The sequence below is a fragment of the Nicotiana tabacum genome, chromosome 12, assembly GCF_000715075.1.
Source record: "Nicotiana tabacum cultivar K326 chromosome 12, ASM71507v2, whole genome shotgun sequence".
NCBI classification, from domain to species: Eukaryota; Viridiplantae; Streptophyta; class Magnoliopsida; order Solanales; family Solanaceae; genus Nicotiana; species Nicotiana tabacum.
The window spans coordinates 72,548,670-72,570,371 of NC_134091.1; the positions used below are offsets into that span (position 1 = coordinate 72,548,670).

Here is a 21,702-nt window from a genome sequence, read left to right on the forward strand (position 1 = left end):
GGGACAACCGGGAGCAACATTCTCTCCTTCTAGAATCGGGTAACGAACTCTCGTAGCAGCTCGGACTCTCCTTACGCAATCTTGAATATGTTAGCCTTTCAGGCCTGCACTTTTCTAGCCCCTGCATGAACCTTGATGAAAGAATCCGCGAGCATTTCAAACGAGTCTATGGAATACTTGGGTAACAGCGAATACCATGTCAAGGATCCCCTCGTGAGGGTTTCTCCAAATTTCTATAGCAACACAGATTCAATTTCCTGAGGAGCTAAATCATTTCCCTTTACCGCTATTGTGTAGGTGGTAATATGCTCCTGGGGTCTGAATTTCCGTCATACTTTGGCACTTCAGGCATTTTGAACCGCTTCGAGATTAACTCTGGTGCCGCACTTGGCTTGTATCGCAATTGAGTATACTTTTTCGAGTCCAGACCTTTCAGCACTGGTGGAGCGCCCAGGATCTGGTCCATGCGGGCGTTCACTTCCCTCATAAATGGTAAAAGTTCATTCTTGAAAGGATCATTCTCGTTGTTGAGGCCGGATCCGCTCCCCCTGCCCCAACGGAGCTAATTTTACCCTAGGAGTGTTCTTGTCAACCCTCTACGTCGTTTGATTCGTGGGAACCCCGGGAGGAACCAAATCTCGTCTATTTGCATTATTTGAAGCTCCCGACAGCGCTTGCTTCAACTCCGTCATAACCTTATCATGTCGCGTGAGGTGGCCAAGAATGATCGCCTGTTGCTCTTGCAAGACCCATATCGCGTCAACGACGTGTTCCTCATCAGCATCATCGGGAGTGGTCTCCCGAACATGTCGAGGATATTGCCTGTCATGCACCTGTGTAGCATCATTCCCCTCATTATGGGTGTCACTGATTGAATCCTCGAAATGAGGCTGATCCCCTCGAATCTCGGGGTTGTGCATGTCGTTAACAGTGTTATCTGCCATTTCTTATGATTTTTTCTAAGACAAAATAGTCAAAACACGTTAGTAAAAAAGACAAGGATCAGTTTAATTACACGGCTGTTTAGGTCCCACGGTGGGCTCCAAACTGTTTACCCGTAAAACGGTACAGTTGAATTTATACGTGGTTTCTAGACAAATGAATTAATTTGATCCCGAAATAATAAAATAATCGAAGAATTATGGAATACTTAGCCTTAGGATATAGACGAAACAACAGAAGCAACAGTTCCGGGAACAGGATTTCCGGGCATAACAACAACGAAATCAAAAAGTAAGAAGATAAGATTGTATTGAGCTTTGTATAGAATTTGTAAGTTTGCCAGAAAATTCGTGTCCTTTACAATGATAACTCAGCTCATTATTTATAGCTATGAAGGAGGTCCTAGGACCGTACCCTTCTTTAATGCCAATTATGAGGGATATTGATGAAAATGTAACGGTGAACATAAATATCAAATTCCCTGTAACAGGTAATTGCTCTTAATGCCATAGAATATTCTCTATTAAATGCTACCGGGCGAAGAGCATTTATCATATTTTTATGAGTGTTAGTCTTTCCGGTGATAAATAAAACAGTTGCCTTCGATCTTTGGCCATCCCATCTTAAATTTCACGTGTCCCTATTTTGAACGGGCGCCTGTTATAATATATTTTACCCTATAAAGTACGTAATAACTTCAACAGTGACCTTAAAAATGGCCCGACTTTTCTTTTGTGTTTCCTGTTACGTTGCTCTGCCTAAGGCCCTTCAAAAACTTGGGTTATTGAAATTAGTCTCAAATTGGTGCAAAAGAATATTCTATGAAGTCGTATGATTATGATGATCTAACCTCAATTTCCGCAACCCCGAAACACCCTTGTTTTATTCAATTCTTACTTAAGCACCCACTTCTCAAAGAAGGAAGGACCAGAAGAATCCCAAGACTCGACTTGAGAGGATCCTTCGTCGTTGCTTCCACTTTCTCTCTATACCCAAATCCATAATAAAGCTACAAATCTGAAATCAATTTAGATAGAGGGAAAATGGATAAGGTGACGGGTACAACCATAACAACGTCTGCAACAACGACAACGGCGTCTTCTGGGTCATCTTCAATTTTCACTAACTATCCCCTTATGTCTGCTCTCATTGCTTTCGCTCTCGCCCAATCCATTAAGCTCTTCACTTCATGGTACCCCGCCCCTTTCTTATTATTGATTGATCCCTAATTTCTGTTTTATTGTATTCAAGAACGGTGTTGGTTTTGTATTGTTTGGCAAGATGCTTGATATCTCTAAACTTGGGCATTGTTAACTCTGATTCAGATCGTTAGTTTAAATGCTTTCGGGTTGGATCATGTATATAGATGTGAAAAAAATATTAAGAATAATAGATCACACCTGCTCCAGGAACATTGTCTCTAAAATAGATATTTCTGTGGTAGAGGAACATTGTCTCTAAAATAGATATTTCTGTGGTAGTAATGAGGCAGTTGCACTAAGGAAGAGTGTTAGGGACTTGACAAAGGTGATCGGTACAAAACGCCCAAGCCCAGTGTTGTGAAGAGCGTGAAGCGATGAAAAGCGACAAGCCCCTTTTCGCTTAAAGCGTGAAGCGAGAAGCGAAGCGCTCGCTTTTTTGAAGTGAAGCGGAATTAAGAAAAATATTAAAATAAATACTGCATAGACAACACATGTTGCACATGTAACTGCATACAACACATGTAACTGCCAATACTAAAAAAATTGGCAGTGAGACTAAGAACAAAAGATGAAGAACTGAAGGAAAAAAAAAATTGGCAGCATTTCGTTGCAATTTTAAGGACTTAAATCTAAAATAAGAAGAAGAAGAAGAGAATGAGAAAAAGAAGAACTGAAGGGGAAAAAAGATTTGGCGGCATTTCGCTGCTATTTTAAGCAGAGAAGAAGAAGAAGAAGAAAACATACCTGGGCTTGAAAATTGAAACCCTAGTCGCTGCTTGCTCTGCTGCTCGCTGATTTTGTAAAAAATGACTCGCTTTTTTATTTATCAGTGACTTAAAAGACAAAAGCGAGCGCTTCCGTCGCTTCTCGCTTCGCTAGCGCTTCTCGCTTTTTTGGCAAAGCGGACGCTTCAACCTACCTGCTACGCTTCACCCTACAGAAGCGACACAATGGCCGCCTCGCTTCGCTTCACGCTTAAAGCGCTGAAGCGAGCGCTTTTCACAACACTGCCCAAGCCGGAGGCAAAGGAGAGTAGAATCTATGTCTGCCACATTTCTTCTTAACTGTCACATGTGTCCTTTTAATTTTCATTGGCATTTCAAAGGTATATCAACATTTATGCTTTACTATTCTCTGCTTATATTACAAGTGGATTACATGATTTAGACAGAGATCAGGCATTTTGAATATGGTAATGAAAAAGGATTACTTACAGGTACAAGGAAAGACGATGGGATCTTAAGCAACTCGTTGGATCTGGTGGAATGCCATCATCCCATTCAGCAACTGTAACTGCTCTAGCTGTGGCTATTGGTTTGCAGGAGGGCTTCGGGGAAGCGCTCTTTGCTTGTGCATTGGTTTTAGCGTGTGTGGTATAATCTCTCTCTCTCTCTCTCTCTCTCTCTCTCTCTCTCTCTCTCTCTCTCATTATTAGACTTCCACCACTTCTACGTATAACATTTACTGCATTCTAGAAAGAAACAGTTCTCAGCTTGTACATGCCCCATCACTGGAACTCAAATGTAAATATTTGGTGCCTGTAAGATTTGGTACATGTCTCATAACAGAAAACTCAGATTTTATATATTAATTCCTCTTAAGAGTTTTTACTCGTTGTATTGGTTTGGTTATTCATGATTCATGAACAACATATCATCTCAGGTTGCTAGTGATATTGTACCAGTGTATACAATAGAGGGATTTTTCATGGAATTAGTTATATAGGATTATGGTGTGCAGTCTTTTTAAATATTCTTCCTGAATAAGGGATTTTTACCTGTGCTAGTCACAGTAATTGTATCTAACCTTATAACTAGCAAACACTTTTTAAGATTAACGATTGAATCCTACTCTTCGTTATGCAATAAAGTAAGGTTGAAATGTTGTAAATCTCTGACTTTGTAGCACTAAAATACCTAGGTTATGAATAAATCTGAATCTCTCATGTTATTTATACAAGGAAACAAAGGCAGAAAGGGGAACACCATGCAATTGTCTCAAGCTGCAAGAAGTGTATCTACTCTCACTAGTAGCACCTAGAACAAAGCCTGAGTCCTGAAGCAAGGTGTGAAGAACAAAGGCATGCATCATAGCTAAAGTTTGGCACACAAATATTTAAAAAAATGATTAATTTGTGAGGACCATGAGCTATATTATGAAAAGGTGGGCACCAAAAATAATCTAATGGTCAAACCAATAGATTAATTGTTAGGCAAATGTTTATTGATAAAAATATTGATTATAAGGAGTAGGAAATTAGAAATTAGTGTAAGACACCTAGTATCTAAATCAAATTTAAAAACTAAATTGCATCTTTGGACCTGAAACTCAAACACATAGATGACTTTTTGACACGATTGATGTGGTTTTTACTTCATATAACTCCCTTAATTGCAATTGCTTCAATTCCTATTCTGATATATTTATAGATTTTTAAATATTATTTTCTCTCTTATTAAACAAGTAAATAATATATATACATACTTCACTAGTTTGGGACTGAGGCATAGTAGTTGTTATTCTATACATACTTCACTAGAGCACATATTTCAATTGCGCTTTGTGCTTAAAGTTCTGAAAGTTGTTGGCAGTTTTCTACACTTGTCGCTTTTAAAAATACTACTTTTCTGTCAAAATCAACTTCTTTTGATAAGTGCACATATTTAAATATTGAGGGGGGGGGATAACATAAAAAAGATAAAAAGGTTAGAATAAACATTATCAAATACAAGATTGCAGAATCTTTGATATTACGACATTGCATATTAATATGCGTGGTAACACCTTAATCATTTAGCATAAAATAAATTTCAATGAAGAACAGAGTTATTTTCATGTTTTCAAGAGAAAGAATAAAGCTCAATGAAAAGTAAAAGTAAAACCATCAACGATAAATTTCCTCTATCCTAGATCTAAAACCTTGTTAAGCTTCTGGTATCATTGTTGAGTTATTGAATAGCAGGTGAAATGTTCAAAAAAATTGAAGCTTTTAGTTTTGGTGAAAAGAAAACAAAAACTCCTTCGATTGGAGTAGGGGTTGTGCTAGACTTGTATACTGGTGACAGGTACACTGGGAAATGTGTAAGTATAAAAGATCTAAAATACCACCTTTCAGATTGATCATTGGGGATGTCTACTCTGGAATTAAGAGATAGAGAAAGGGAGAGAGTAACTCAAGTTCAGTATGTACTCAACAAGATCCCATAAAAGTTGACTTAAGACCATAAGTCTTGAAGTTACTTTTTGCATGTTGACTAACTAGGATGTGGATCATGGCTTAAAATTGGGCTAAGTCTTACCAGCTATCTATGAAGGATATAGCAATGGTCCTCGTTGTTGATGTCACTGCTTGCCATCAGATTTACCTTCTCTGTTAAAATGATCCTAAGGATATAGCAATGGTCCTCGTTGTTGATGTCACTGCTTGCCATCAGATTTACCTTCTCTGTTAAAATGATCCTAAAATAAAATGAATGCCAGGCCTGACTACTGGTAATGGGAAGGGTCCTTTTGTTCCCATGTGCTCTTTTGGTTTGGGCGGCATGTGACACTTAGAGTTGGTCAAGATGTCTATGAAATTCACCGGTCTTTATTTTTTCCAAAGTAGAGTTTATCTTACTTTCTTGCTCAGCTTAATTTGTCGGGAAGGTGGGATAGATTTAATACTTATCTTTGGTTGTTTGATGCAAGAATAACCACTAGAAGGTTTATTAACATTAGATCAAATTGGTTCCTCATAGTAAGTCAAGATTCTTCTTATGTATTTTCCAAGGGTAAGTTTAGAGGCTGGTATTTCCGTCCTGTCTTCTGGCCAAAGATGTCCTTTTTCATGATGATCTAATACTACTCCCTTATGAGGAAATTGAGCATTTGGTCTTCTGTTGTATTTCTGGTAACCAAGAGATCTCTAATTTGGTAAATCTTGTGGCAGGTCATGTATGACGCCACAGGTGTAAGATTACAGGCTGGACGTCAAGCAGAGGTGTGATTCTCCTATTGATTTTGCTATGTGGATATGTGCTTTGACATACAAGCATGCGGTCATGTTTATCAACTTACATGCATGCTGTGTTGCTTACATTTTGTCTACAGGAATTCTCAAGCAGAGACTTGCAATCCTTTCAGTTCTTTTAGAATAGCACGTTACTCAATTGCTCAAATTTCTTTAAACATTACCAAAATTCAGCTGAAACTCTCTTCCTTTTCTTTTCAGGTTCTGAATCAAATTTTATATGAACTTCCTACTGAACATCCTCTTGCAGATAGCAGACCGTTACGAGAACTCCTTGGTCACACTCCTCCTCAGGTTTCCTTATTTATCTTGAAAAAATTCTTGTAATTTGGCTTTAATGCTTATCCAATAAAAGCATTCTGAAATTTAACTCCCTACCCCACCCCATTTTGTCATGTTCACAAATTTCCTTTAATTCTTGTTTCATTGTTTTCTATCCCTTGTGTCTTTCTGTCTTCTCTTCATTCTCCTTATGTCTGGGAATATCAGTTTCACCTTCAAAATATAATGAATTTGATTACTGGTGAATACTTGATAATACCATCTTGTGCTAGCTTCCGAATTGTATTTGATCATTTTCTTTTCTGAGGGATGGAGGGGTAGGGTGCACATGAATGATAATGATGTACATGTGTGTGTGTATGCACTCTGTCCTTGTGAAAAATCTTCTCAGCTCGGAATCCTTCATGGTAAATTGACTACAGATAGCACCTCTTTTCCATCGTCTTTCTAACAGTAGATCAAGTTTTACTATGACCTTTCTCTTCTTACACGATATCATAAAGAAAAAGTTATCCTATACTATATTAAAAGCACGAAGCCCCTTAGTGAAATGTCGTTTGTCTTTTTTACCCTTTAAAAATTGATTTCACACTAGATGAAATAGTCATTTTATTATATATCCTAATATTTAGGGGTTTGAAATCAATTAAAAATTTTCTTAATAAATTTTTTTCTTATTTCAACTATATAGAAACCCTAATATTTAGAAATTTAATTCAACTAAAACTCTTATATCATTATAATTTCTGGTCCTAAATAATGGGCTATGCACGTTAGTCTAGAACTCTTTTACCAAAATGTACAATATTTGGGTACTCTTATTATTCATTGGGAAATAATAGGATTTAGTTATATTGCAAGATGCAAAACTTTGACAAAATAAAGGACTTGGTAGATAGAAATTTGGAGTAGCAACTATTATAAGACATGAAGAAACCAAAGAATTGTACTCATGAAATGCCTTCAGCGTGCAGATGTAAAGTTTGTGTATGTATTTTTATCTTTTCTTCCTAATTTTTCAGTTCTTTATCTTTTTTGTTACGTTTTCAATTCTTTTTCCGGTAATAGATTACTAAAAATATGGTAAAAAAAACTTATGGATCATCAATAACTCTTATATTATTGAGAATTTATTCTGTGTCAAAAGAGTTATATAACATTAAAAGCACAAAACCCCTTAACGAAATGTCCTTTGCTTTTTTTAACCTTTAAGAAATAATTTTACGCTAGATAAAATTATAATTTAATTATTTTTCTATTATTAAAGCCCTTAAAATGAAATAAAATTTGAGTTATTATATGTTTTCTTATTTGAATTATGTAAGAAGTCATAATATTTAGGATCACTAACTCCACCTTGTTGCCACTTCGACATACGCCGGTTAAGAATAAGAGATTGAAGATTGGAGGAATATAAACTACAATAAGATTTCACATGCTCGGGATACAAGGAGACAGAAACCGGCAACATTGGTTTTCATACTTGGCCTTTATTGTTTTCCTTTGGAATGAGTTAAAAATTCTTCAAGAACAATTATATGTTGAATTTTAATATATGGAATTTGTTTATTGTTTTCTATATTAGATATGCAAGTATTCAAATGTTAAACCTATTATACCTATTTTTCTACAATTCAAAATAAATTACTAACAACGATTACTTACACATTCAAACTTCATTCTACACTATGAAGAAGCACACGAGAATCGAGAAACAAATACCTAATTTCAGATGTTATGAAAAATTAGAATTTAATGAGACTTAGACTTAAAAACCTGATTTGTTTGTTGGAAGGCTTCCTATTTAAATTAGAATTTATATAATGAACTGATTATAGACACAAGAAAACTAAAACACAACATTAGCAAAAATTGCCTGAAAGAATAAGTTCTAAATCTGGTTTTAACATAGGATAATATTAACATATTACTTTCAGAATTCATCAACTGCAAGTAATTCATTATAATCATAGACTCTAGCTTCCATAAAAAGACAACATCCGGATGAATCTCGATATATGTAGAATTCGGAAGCATAGTTATTTTCTTGGACAAAAAAAGAAAGCTCTCTCCAAAATGAAGAAAGAGTAGAAATAATCAAAGCATAGCAGCTAGATTCTACTTTCATGATAGTGATTATTCTTTTCTAATTTGTTAGAAATAATTCATATATTATTTCGTATTAGTCAAAGAACTAGAACAAGTTGCATTTACTCGCAAGAAGAAAAAAAGGCGTCTTGTCAGTTTGTTGGTCAGCTGTGTCTTGTAAAATGAACTTAAGAATGCATATGCATATATAGCTTTTCAAGATTTTTTTTTATAGAAAAAACTCTTAAATCTTCAAAAGTTATGTGTTCTAGCTAAAACTAAAAAGGAAGCATGATAATCTGTAAAGTTTAAGTAATAAAATTATTAAACTGAAATAAATCTTAAGTTGAATATATTAACCGAGATAACTGAGGACCTTTTGTGGGGTAAAGTTTCTTTCTTTGTTGAGTTAGTTAAATCGGATCAACACCCATCATTTTCAGGAGCTTAAATTTTCTCTTTAAATTTTATTTCTTTGTCAAACACAAATTTTCATATAATATTTATGTAATTTTTAAAAAAATTTATATTCATTCAGAGAGGGTTTACGCGCAATGCGCGTATCCTTAGACTAGTATATATAAAAGATGTCATATGAAATAATGCTAATGGAAAATCTCAGAATTCACCAACCTAATGTTTCCTATCCTGCATTGGATGCAACTCCAAGAGTGAACTTCACAATGTTGTATTAGAGTACATCTATGATTTATGTTTCCTACATATCACATGATAAATCTTAACAAGTTCAAAGAGTGAACTCTACACAGCTTTAATCTGGACAGCTTTCCACTGCAGGTTGTTGCGGGTGGATTGTTGGGATTGATGACTGCAACGGCTATTCATTTTATCACCGGCTGGGGATATCGAGCATGACATTAGATTAGCTGTTGCTGGTTATAGTTACAGTCCCTGAAATACTTGACAATGGTGATCAGGCCAAAATTGCAGATATGTCATTTCACCTTTGAATTGCCTTCGTTGTTATTACCTGTTTTGCACATTTAAGTATTTCAGATATGTCGTTGTCTCCTAACAGTTTTCAGAAGAACTGCAAACATTCATTTAGGAGTTTCACTTTACACGCTGTAAATAAATATTGATAATTGAATTGTAGCTACAAAGAACTTTAACCTGTAACTTGCCCTTCATTCTTTTCAGGAATTACTTATAGAGTGATTGTCGTATCTGCTTGTGCTTTGCTAAAACTGATTAACTAAAGAGTAACACATACCCTAATTTTCCAACTTACAGCTTATTCCATTTGCCCAATTAATTTGGTAAATAACTTTGTTCCAAGTTCCTAAATATGGATAAGCAGCTGTGTGCTATTCATTTTTTCTGATTATAAATGGTGCAGGTGCTAGTACAATTTTTTAAAGCAGAGCAGTCATAATTCCAAGTAGAAGTGAGTTCGGAATTTAGAGTCAGTGGGTTCACAATGAGTAATTTTGTTATATATGTGCATTTTAAATCTTTTTGTATAGGCTGGATAAATGCACGACCCCTTAAACTTGCCCGAATTTTACATTTAAATACTTTAACTAAAGGTTGTTCCTATTAGACACCTGAACCCAAGCTCAATTGTGCCTATTAGGCCCTTCACCAACATTTGGTGAAAATAATAAGACCGTACACGCCTAATACATGTCAAAGAGATGAATAAAGTCACGACACATGGGCTTTTGAGCTTAAAAGTAATAAGTAAAGTTTTTCTTTTTCTTTTTCCTTTCGTCTTCTTCTCGGAGTTGTCGGCTCCCGCGCCATTTCTCAATGAATTGACCAGCAAGTTTGGCTAGAAAAATTTATCCGGGTAACTGACGCCTTCTCCGTTCGATGGTGTTGCTGACATCAGCATCACGATCAGAAACTAGATTCAATTCTAATGTTTCACCAAATCTAAAGCTCATACCTGTCAGCATGTGAAAAAGATCCAGAAGTTCAATGGTTTCATTCAGCTCTTCAGCCAGAATAACTTCATTTTCTCCCAATTCCATAACTGTTAACATGACTATAGGTTCCTTTCTTTCTCTTTACATGAGGTTACTTTATGCTTCTTAAATAAATCAGGGAGTTGTAAAAAAGACATGGAAAAACCCTGCTATATTTGATCTTGTTAAGGATTATCTTTACAGTAGTAGTCACATTATGAAATGTTTTTCACTTGATGATTGTCTTGAACATGCACGTAATAGCCGGTCATTAATTCTTGTGCATTGAAAGAATTTGAGAATGAGAGCAGTGAAAATGAAGGTGATTCAAAGCTTCTGTTTTTGAAAGGGGAATGGGACGGGGTGGTTGATGTCCGTGGATGTGTGTTATGAATTAGAAGGTTTACGTGGGAGTAGGGATGGAAATGGGACGGGACGGGTGCGGGGCAGGGCGGGTTTTGGGTGTACGCTGTGCGGTGGGGGTTTGAGTATATGCGGGTGCGGAGCGGTGCGGATTTGAGTGTATGCGGGTGCGGGGCGGTGCAGGTTGAGATATTTTAGTTCATGCAGGTGCGGGGCGATGTGGGTTGATATCATGAATTGACTGTTGTTGCGTATTCATTGCGGACTCGTCCTGATAATACCATTCACTTTTATTTGTTGTTCTATCTTGCATTCCTTTTCTAGTCTATAGATAAAAGAATTTCTTTTTTGAGCTTAAAAAAATTTAACTATAAATGGGGTCTCTGTATAACTATGCATTAATTCATATCTTTAAGTAGTGAAATCAAAACTTGTAGTTTTCTAAAAAAGATGGATAGAGCTGACGAGTATGCCTAGGCGGTAATGACTCAAGAGGCACTATTAACCATCAAAATTCAAATTAAAAAAAAAAAAGAAAATAATTGAAAATGTGTACTATCAAAAGAATTTGAAAAGGTGACAAGAAGAATTGATTTGTAAATACAAACTTGGCCAATAAGAACGAACAAGAAGGGATTAAGTATATCTGGTCAAGAATATCATTTAGATTGCAATTTTGAAATATTCTTCTATCTGAATTCAAATGGGTCTTTTCCGGAGATGAAAACACGAAGTAAAAAACTAAAGTATTAAATTTCTTGAGTAATGTAAGTAATAAGCTCTCCATTTTTAAAAATAATGAACCTCTTTGCTTTCAAAATAAAATATTTCCTCGCTATCTTTCTTTGAGCTCCTAGGCAACAGATTTTTAAGTAAGACCCTGTCCTCTTCCCTTTCGACATCAAGATAATTGACGAAGGTAGTACTTTGAATATGTTTGCTGAAGTCGAAAAGAAATGGTAAACTTATTTGTTTTAGTTAAATAACAAAATGTAAGAAAAAAGAAGAACAAAACTTAAGCAGGTGCGGGGCAGTGCGAGTTTTTGCGGGTGTGGTGTGGTACGAGTTGAAAATAGAAAAAATGCTATGCGAGGCGGCGCGGGGCGGGTTGAAACTTTTGCGGGTTTAGTCCAAACCCACCTCGTACCTGCTTTGTCACGACCCCAAAATCCCACCTTAGGAATCGTGATGACACCTAATCTCTAAGACTTGGTAAGCCTAGCACCTGAAGAGGTCTAATAGAAATAAACAACTTAACTATATAAGAATTCAATTGATAAATGAGATAACGTAGCAAAAATCGAACAATAGTTATACAACCCCAAAACCGGTAGTATAGAGTCATAATCTCTACTGAAATACACTAGAATCTCTAAATACAATACTATTTTGAAATGAATGTAAACAGTAGCAACAATAATATCAGAAGGTGACTCCGAGGCCTGCGAGCGTCAAGTAGGTATACTTTGAAGTCTCCAGCCGTGTAGACACTACTCTCAAAACCAACACGATCTGAAGCACCTGGACCTGCACAAAAATGTGCAGAAGCATAGCATGAGTACACCACAGTGGTACCCAGTAAGTATCAAGACTAACCTCGCTGGAGTAGTGATGAGGTAAGTCAAGACACTCACTAGTCATGAAAACATATGTGCACAGTATTGATATAAAGCTAACAGAGAAAAGAATATCAATGTAAAACTATCAACATAGAGAGAGCATTTATATAAGCTAACAATGGAAGGAACGTTAATACGAAACCAACAATGGAAAAAAGAAGCAACAAATGGCAGCATGAAGTAAGTAGGTGATAAAGCAACAAAATACTAAGAACACAATTAAGATACAAGTGAATTAAATTAATGAAAACAATGGATAGTCCAGATAATCAAGCCATTTTCACGCAAGATTTCCAACAAGAATCATCCCGAGGTACCACACCTCATAAATGTAAATCATAAGTCACAAATCTTACTCACATGGCACCTCGTGCACATATCATCAATCACGTTCGCACGGCTAATATCTCGTGCCATAATATAAATCATACTCTCATGGCAACATCTCGCGCCACCACGTATATCGTGTCCGTATCAATTACCAATAAATGGTTCAAAAAGTTTATTTAAATAATGTAAAACACGATAACAAATTGAAAGAAGTAATGCTTCAAATGAAATAGTGATTTTATTTTGTGAATCAATTAAGGTAAAGCATGCATATAGTTTAAGTAGAGTACAACATCAAATGGGATAAAGAGTTTATCTAAATAATTAATTAAAATAAAGCATGATTACTATTTAAATAAGTAAAGCATCCAATGATTCAATGAGTTTATTTTAGAAACCGATAAAGTAGATCGTAGTAAAAATTTAAATAAAGTAAAGTATAAATTGAGATAATGAATTTATTTTAAGGATCAATCAAGGCAAAGCATGATAACAATCCAAACAAAGTAAAGCGTCAAATAAAATAATAAGTTTGTTTTAAGAATAAATTAAATTAATACATGATAACGGTTTCTTTATTTAAATTAGTATGTTACAAACAACTCGACAGATTTCGAGACAATTACTTCACGTAAGTAAATCCATCTTTACAACCAATTCATCACATAACAACAAAGGCACCGATTAGCATGTTAAAAAAATACAGCAAATCACGTATAATGCATGACACACGCAAGGAGTCACAAACCGTTCCAACACAAAAATAACAACCAGAGTCACTTCGATGTACCACACATCATAATCACATATCATCCTTATATCTCCGTGTGAGCTTTACATTTATTTTAAAAATATTATTTTACGAAATAGCTTCACGCGCTTTATCCCCCTTATCTCGCCGCATGTGCTTCAAGTAGTAATTTCTCTTACTAGCAACACGCGCATAAGCACCTCCCTTATATCGCCGCATGCGCATTGATAAAGGATGAAAAGTGCATGTGTTGAGTGTGTTTTTGTGTTATTTCTTGTGTGATCTACGGGTGTCCACACCGCTTTTCAAGTAAAAATATGCTCATTACGTGTTTCTTATGTGTAGGAACAAACTTATGCGGAAAAGGATCAAATAGGAGAAAAATTGATGAAAAAAGAGCTGATGGTGAAAAAAGAGCTGAAGAGAAAAGTCCCGGACAGCGAAGCAAGGTTCGCTTCGCCAGACCGGGACCGGAGCAGAAGAAATCAGAAAAGTCTCGAAAAACGAAGCGAGGTTCAATTCGCCAGACCGAGACCGGAGAAGAAGAAACCAGCTTCTCCAATTCGAAATAGAAGAAGGAAAATTCGCCCCATACAAACCCTAGTCGTTATAAATACATCCAAAAACGTGCTTTTGAGGGGGATTACACTACTTTGGAGAGAGATTCAATCTAAGGAGGCAAGAACACGCTAGGAGTAAGGCGGAGAATTCTACGATTTTTTCACTTTCTTCTTTCTATTTTCCATAATTGGTTATGAATTCTAGTAGTGTAGTTTTGCATAATATTATGAATAACTAATTTGTTATCTAGGGTTTTGATGGAACCTTTTGTAGGATGAATTATTATTACTTTTTTATATAATTGAGCCATTGGATTTCTCTACTTGTTCAACTACATATTTATTGCTGTTGATTGAATGGCCTTCATTTGACTGTTCCTATTTAGTGTGTATTACTTGGAAAAGAGTACACATTTAGGTAGTTGTTGAACGACATCACTCCTAACATATGTGAGGGATCAATGCATAGGGTTTAAAAGTAAGATTATGAATAATGAAGCCTTGGTGCGATCTTAGTGAGCGGTGCACTAGTGCTAGATAGCGTAATTTGGAATAATACGTCTAGTAAATTATGGTAGTTGCTCGAAGAGAATTACGACACCCAAAGTACTCACGATCGGTAGAGAATACTTAGGTGAAATTATAGATGACGTAGCGGAAAGGATTCCGACAATTTGGAAAATCATAATTCTAGACCTCCTTAATCTTGTCTCCAACTCTTATCCTTGTTAATTAATAGTTTTACTGCTCTTTAGATTTGTTAGCTAATTAGTTTAGAATAAAAAATCATATTATTTATAATGTAGAAATTGTTCGAGCTTGTCTTCTTAGTGATACTAAATGGCTGTAGGCGAAATCAAGCTCTTGTTAGGAGGCAACCCAACTTTACTGCTTTTTTTAATTCTTAATTCTTTTTTAATTTTTTTGGTGTTATTTTTGTAGTGACATTTTTTATTTCTCAAGGAGCAGGGGAAGCAAAGCCATTGGAAGAAAGCAAAATCAAGTGAGATAGTTAGAACTAAGTGTGGGGTGCTCTGTAACGACCCGGCAAATTATTTTGAGTATCGTAGCTCCGTTCCCTCATTTACTGCTTATTCTATGTTCATATGTGTTTATGCACTTGCCGGGGTGGTTGGTTTGGTTCCAGAGATGTTTCAGAATGAATTGGGACACTTAGTTCCAAGGTTGGAAGTCTAAGTTGAAAGGTTTGATCAGATGTTAACTTATATGTAAACGACTCCGGAATGGAGTTTTGATGGTTCCGATAGCTTCGTATGGTGATTTCGGACTTAGAAGTATGTTCGGATATTGATTTGGAGGTCCATAGGTCGTTTTGGCTTGAATTGGCGAAAGTGAGAAAGTTGAAGGTTTGGAAAGTGAGAAGTTTGACCCAGAGTTGACTTTGTTGATACCGATCTCGGATTTTGGTTCCGAAAGTTAGAGTAGGTCCGTTGTGTCATTTAAGACTTGTGTGCAAAAGTTTTGGTCAATCGGAATTGATTTGATAGGTTTTGGCATCGATTGTAGAAGATGAAAATCTATTCGTTTCAATAGGCTTGAATTGAGGTGCGACTCATAGTTTTGATGTTTGATGTGATTTGAGGCTTCAACGTAGTTCGTATAATATTTTAGGCTTTGTTGGTATGTTTGGATGGGGTCCCGGAGGCCTCGGTTGTGATTCGAGTTTATTTCGGATTGAGTTGTGGACTTATCTTTATCGTGTGGAATCGATTCCTATAGCTTGTATTGATTATATTAAGTTGTTTGTAACAAGATTCGAGTCGTTCAGAGGCCGATTCGCGAGGCAAGGGTTTGTTGGAGCATTGAGTTGTGAACTTTGAGGTAAGTAACACTTCTAGACATGGTAATGAGGGTATGAATCCCTGTAATACTTGTCATATGGTTGATGTTGTGGTGACGCACATGCTAGGTGACGGGCGTGTGGGCATGCACCGTGGTAATTATTACTCGATTGATTCTGTGGTACTGTGTAGTTATCTAGTCTTCCTTTATCCATGTAATTCATACGTGTTAGAGTAATTGAGCCGTGATTCATGTTAGAAAATCATGTTTAGGCTATGTGCTTATTCTGTTGGGGTCCCACTGAGGCTATTTCTACTGTTTAGTTATTTTCTTAAACAACAATTATGTACTCAGTCATATTTATTCATTACATATCATATCTCAGTCTCTGTTATCATTACTGTTATATCATGTTATCATTGTTTGGGCTGAGTGGTATGAGATTGTGAGCCCGTGAGACTAGAGAGATTGATGAATGAGTTGGTGCTTGAGAGCCAAATTATGAGTGATATTGTGGATCGGGCTGCACGCTATAACATGCCATAATGGCTTTATATCTATTATTATTATTGATTGGGCTGCACGCCGCAACAAGCTTTATTGGCTTATTTATTATTATGGATCGGGCTGCACGCCTCAGCAGGCCTTATAGGCTTTATATTCGTGCTTGGGCCAGATTTTCCCCTCCGGAGTCTAACATACCAGCAGTGAGCGCATGCACAATGATTTATATACACGTGCTTTAGTGAGAGGCATTAATGCCATGCAACCGTACAATGCTGAGTGATTGTGTGTGATGAGTGGGTGTTTGAGATAGACAGATTGAGTACTCTAAGAGTGTGAGTACCTGAGATTATCACTGTGATGCATTACATTTGGCATGCATAATTGACATGTAGGCATAAAGATGTACCATTCCTCATGCTAGCTGTATTTGACATACTTTATCAGTGTTGGGCTTAAATTGTTGAATTTGAAAGCATGACTAATTTCTGTATTGTGAAAGAGCTGAATATGGAAATTTCTCTAAGTTATTACTGTCATTCTCTTTGTTATATCTGTGTTGTCATTATTCTGATTTATGGCTATATCCTTCTGCGCTCGTCACTGCTTTTAGCCCAAGGTTAGTCCTGTTACTTATTGAGTAAATTGGGTCGGTTGTACTAATACTACACTCTGCACTTCGTGTGCAGATCCAGCCACATCTGGACGCAGTGATTTCTGGAGTGGTGATAGTACCTATTCGGAGACTTCGAGGTAGCTTCTTTGACGCCCGCAGACCTTGACTATCTTTTCTTCCATTATTCAATACTGTTCTATTTTCTCAGACAGTTATACTTGAGTTGTAGACAATGTTGACATTAGTAGCTCATGTACTCGGTGACACCAGGATTTTGAGATTGTTGTAGTTGAGTTACAGCTATTTTATTAGCTATCCATGAGATTTTTCTACTATTGAGCTTATTGAATCTTGCTTTTAATTCAAATGCGTAGTTGTTATGTGATTGCCGGCTTGCCTAGTAATATGTTAGACGCCGTCACGACAGGTTGGGATTTTGGGTCGTGACAAGTTGGTATTAGAGCACTAGGTTACTTAGGTCTCGCGAGTCATGAGCAGGTTTAGTTGAGTCTTGCGGATCGGTACAGAGACGTCTATACTTATCTTCGAGAGGCTACCAAACCATTAGGAAACCTTACTTTCTTATACTCTTGCCGTGCAGATTTGTTGATTTCGGAAATTAAGCTTCTGTTATTCTATTCTCTCACAGATGGTGAGGACATGTGCGAATGGATCAGGCGAACGACCACCAGTACCACCATTTATGGTCGCGAAAGGCCAGGGCCACGGTTGAGGCCAAGCTGCAGCTCGTACTGCAGCTAGAGCAGCACCTGTGGAGCCACTAATTGCTCTAGTTCAGGAGCAGATACTAGATGTGGTTGAGCCGGTGGGACCATCTCAGGCACCAACTGTACCCATTGTGATTCCAGGCCTTCAGGAGGCTTTGGCCTAGATATTGACTGTATGCACTAGCCTTGCTCAGGCACCAGCCACTTCTCAGGCCGGGGGAGGTGCTCAGACTCCTGCTGCCCGTACTTCAGAGCAGGTAGATCAGGGACTTCTGACATCGGGGGTACTACCAGCCCAATCGATTGCCGCTTCTCGAGCCCAGGTTGGTCCACCTGTGAGTGACGAGGAGCAGAAGAGGCTAGAGCAGTTTGGGAGGCTCAGGCCTCCAGAGTTTAGTGTGGCTAAGTCAGAGGATGCTCAGGATTTCTTAGACAGGTGCCAGTGGATCCTTCGCACAACGGGTATGCTAGAGACAAGTGAAGTCTTATTTACTACTTTTCAGCTGTCGAGCAGCCTTCAGATGGTGGGAGGCCGATGAGTTGAGCAGGCCAGCCAGTGCTGCACCACTTATGTGGTATGAGTTCTTAGTTCTCTTCTTACAAAAGTTTGTTCCTAAGACTCGTAGGGAGGAGTTGCGTAGGCAGTTTGAGAAGCTACACTAGGAGGGTATGTTAGTGACCTAGTATGAGATGAGATTTTCAGAGTTAGCTCGTCATGCAATATACTTAATTCCCACTGAGAGGGAGAGGATTAATAGGTTCATTGATGGCCTCAACTATAGACCGCGCTTCGACCTGACTCGGGAGATTGCGTCAGGTGCGAGGTTTGACGAGGTGGTTGATATTGCTAGACGCCTAGAGCAGGTTCGTAGTGAGGAGTGTGAGGAGAGGGAGGCCAAGATGCCTTGTGGTTCGGGTGGTTTCAGCAGTGCCTCTTCTGGAGGACAGTCCCACCACAACAGAGGTTGTCCTTATAGGCCCGCTCAAATGGCTTGTCCAGTTCATCGTGGAGCATTAGCTAGCCATGGTTCATATAATACTCGTCCGGGTCAACCATCTCTTAGTGCCCTCCCAGCTCAGAGTTTATCCCGTGCTCCATCAATTTAGGGTTCATGTGTACTAAGTCCTTATAGTATTTATTCTGGTTCTCGGGGTCCGATTCAGTCCCCACCGCCATTGACGGATCAGAGTTGCTTCGCGTGTGGAGAGTTTAGACATGTGAGGAGGTATTGTCCCCATCTTTTGGGAGGTCCAGTTCAGTAGATGGGTTAGTCTATGACTTCCGCACCAGTTATATCACCTCCCGCTCAGCCATCTCGGGGTAGGACTCAGGCGGCTAAAGGTCAGCCTAGAGGGGGAGGCCGATCAGGTGGTGGTCAGGCTCGATGCTATGCTTTTCCCGCCAGGCCAGAGGCCGTTGCTTTAGACACAACGATCACATGTAATTTTTTAGTGTGCCACAGGGATGCATCCATATTATTTGACCCTGGCTTCACTTATTCATATGTATCATCGTATTTTGCTCGTTATTTGGATATGCCCAATGATTCCTTAGTTACACCTATTCATGTATCTCTTCCTGTGGGTGATTCTATTGTTGTAGACCATATATATCGGTCGTGTGTGGTAACTATTGGGGGATTAGAGACAAGAGTTGATCTCTTACTGCTTAGTATGGTTGATTTTGATGTGATTCTAGGCATGGATTGGTTGTCACCATGTCATGCTATTCTGGATTGTCACGCTAAGACCGTGACATTGGCGATGCCGCGATTGCATAGGATTGAGTGGAGAGGTTCTCTGGACTATGTTCCTAGTAGAGTGATCTTGTATTTGAAGGCCCAACGGATGGTTGGGAAAGGATGTTTGGCATATTTTGCCTTTGTGAGGGATTTTGGCGCTGATACTCCTACCATTGATTCTGTTCTTGTAGTGCGAGACTTTTCGGACGTGTTTCCTACAAACCTGCCAGGCATGCCACCCGATAGGGACATTAATTTTGGTATTGACTTGGTGTCGGGTACTCAACCCATTTCTATTCCTCCGTATCGTATGGCACCAACAGAGTTGAAGGAATTGAAAGAGCAGCTTCAAGAGCTTCTAGATAAGGAGTTCATTAGGCCTAGTGTTTCGCCTTGGGGTGCACCAGTTCTATTTGTGAAGAAGAAAGATGTTACTATGCAGATGTGTATTGATTATAGGCAGTTGAGCAAAGTTATAATTAAGAACAAGTACCCGCTGCCGTGCATTGATGGCTTATTTGACCAGCTTCAGGGAGCTAGAGTGTTCTCTAAGATTTATTTGAGGTCTGGGTATCACCAATTGAAGATTTGGGACTTTGATATTCTGAAGACGGCATTCAGGACCCGCTATGGTCACTACGAGTTCTTTGTGATGTCTTTTGGGCTGACCAATGCCCCAACAACAATCATACATCTAATGAGCAGTGTATTCCAGCCATATCTTGATTCGTTTGTCATAGTATTTATTGACAATATCCTGGTGTACTCACGTAGCCATGAGGAGCATGCACATCATCTGAGGATTGTGCTACAGACATTGAGGGAGAAGAAGCTTTATGCTAAAATTCTCCAAGTGTGAGTTCTGTCTTGATTCTATGGCGTTATTGGGGCACATGGTGTCTAGTGAGGGTATCAAAGTAGATCCCAAGAAGATTGAGGCAGTTTAGAGTTGGCCCAGACCATCTTCAACTACTGAGATTCAGAGTTTTCTTCGCATGGCCAGATATTATCGCCGCTTCGTGAAGGGTTTCTCGTCTATTACTGAACCTTTGACTAGATTGACCTAGAAGGGTTCCCCATTCAAGTGGTCTGATGAGTGTGAGGAGAGTTTTCAGAAGCTCAAGACTGCCTTGACCACAGGTCCAGTTCTAGTTTTGCCTTCAGCATCGGGTTCATATACAATGCATTATGATTCTTCTCGGATTGGTATTGGGTGTGTCTTGATGTAAAATGGTAGGGTGATTGCTTATTCTTCATGCCAGTTGAAGCCCCATGAGAATAACTACCCCGTTCATGATTTAGAGTTGGTAGCCATTGTTCATGCATTGAAGATTTGGAGACATTATCTCTACGTGTGTCTTGTGAGGTATTTATAGATCATCGGAGTCTACAACACTTGTTCAAGCAAAAGGATCTAAATTTAAGGCAGCGGAGATAGTTGGAGCTGTTAAAAGACTATGATATTACCATATTGTATCATCCCGGGAAGGCCATGTGGTGGCCGATGCCTTGAGTAGAAAGGCGGTGAGTATGGGTAGTCTTGCAGATATCCCTGTTGGTGTGAGACTGCTTGCATCAAATGTTCAGGCCTTGGCCAATCAGTTCATAAGGTTAGATGTTTCGGAGCCTAGACGAGTTCTAGCTTGCGTGGTTTCTCGTTCTTCTTTATATGATCGCATCAGAGAGAGTCAGTATGATGACCCCCATTTTCTTGTCCTTAAGGACATGGTACAACACGGTGATGCCAATGAGGTTTCTATTGGATATGATGGGGTGTTGCGGATACAGGGTTGAATTTGTGTGCCCAATGTGAATGGCTTACATGAGTTGATTCTAAAGCCTACAGTTCGCGGTATTCCATTCATCCGGGTGCCGTGAAGATGTATCAGGACTTGAGGTAACACTATTGGTGGATAAAATTGAAGAATGATATAGTGGATTTTGTAGCTCGGTGCTTGAACTGTCAGCAGGTTAAGTACGAGCATCAGAGGCCGAGCGGTTTACTTTAGAGGCTTGAGATTCCTCAGTGGAAATGGGAGCATATTACCATGGACTTTGTTGTTGGGATCCCACGGACCTTGAATAAATTCGATGCTATTTGGGTGATTGTGGACCGGTTGACTAAGTCCGCACATTTCATTTCCGTGCTGACTACCTATTCTTCAGAGCGGTTGGCTGAGATCTATATCCGTGAGATTGTTCACCTTCACGGTGTGCCGATGTCCATTA

At 38.3% G+C, this 21,702-nt stretch overlaps 1 protein-coding gene across 1 annotated transcript; it reads left to right on the forward strand.

Moving 5' to 3' along the window:
* Positions 1–1,844: 1,844 nt before the first annotated feature.
* On the forward strand, positions 1,845–9,686 carry LOC107826063 (uncharacterized). Its single transcript, XM_016653007.2, has 5 exons — positions 1,845–2,134; positions 3,361–3,517; positions 6,076–6,126; positions 6,358–6,450; positions 9,325–9,686. The coding sequence occupies exons 1-5, from the start codon at positions 1,986–1,988 to the stop codon at positions 9,400–9,402; spliced, it is 528 nt and encodes a 175-aa protein (XP_016508493.1). The 5' UTR covers positions 1,845–1,985; the 3' UTR covers positions 9,403–9,686.
* Positions 9,687–21,702: the final 12,016 nt, after the last annotated feature.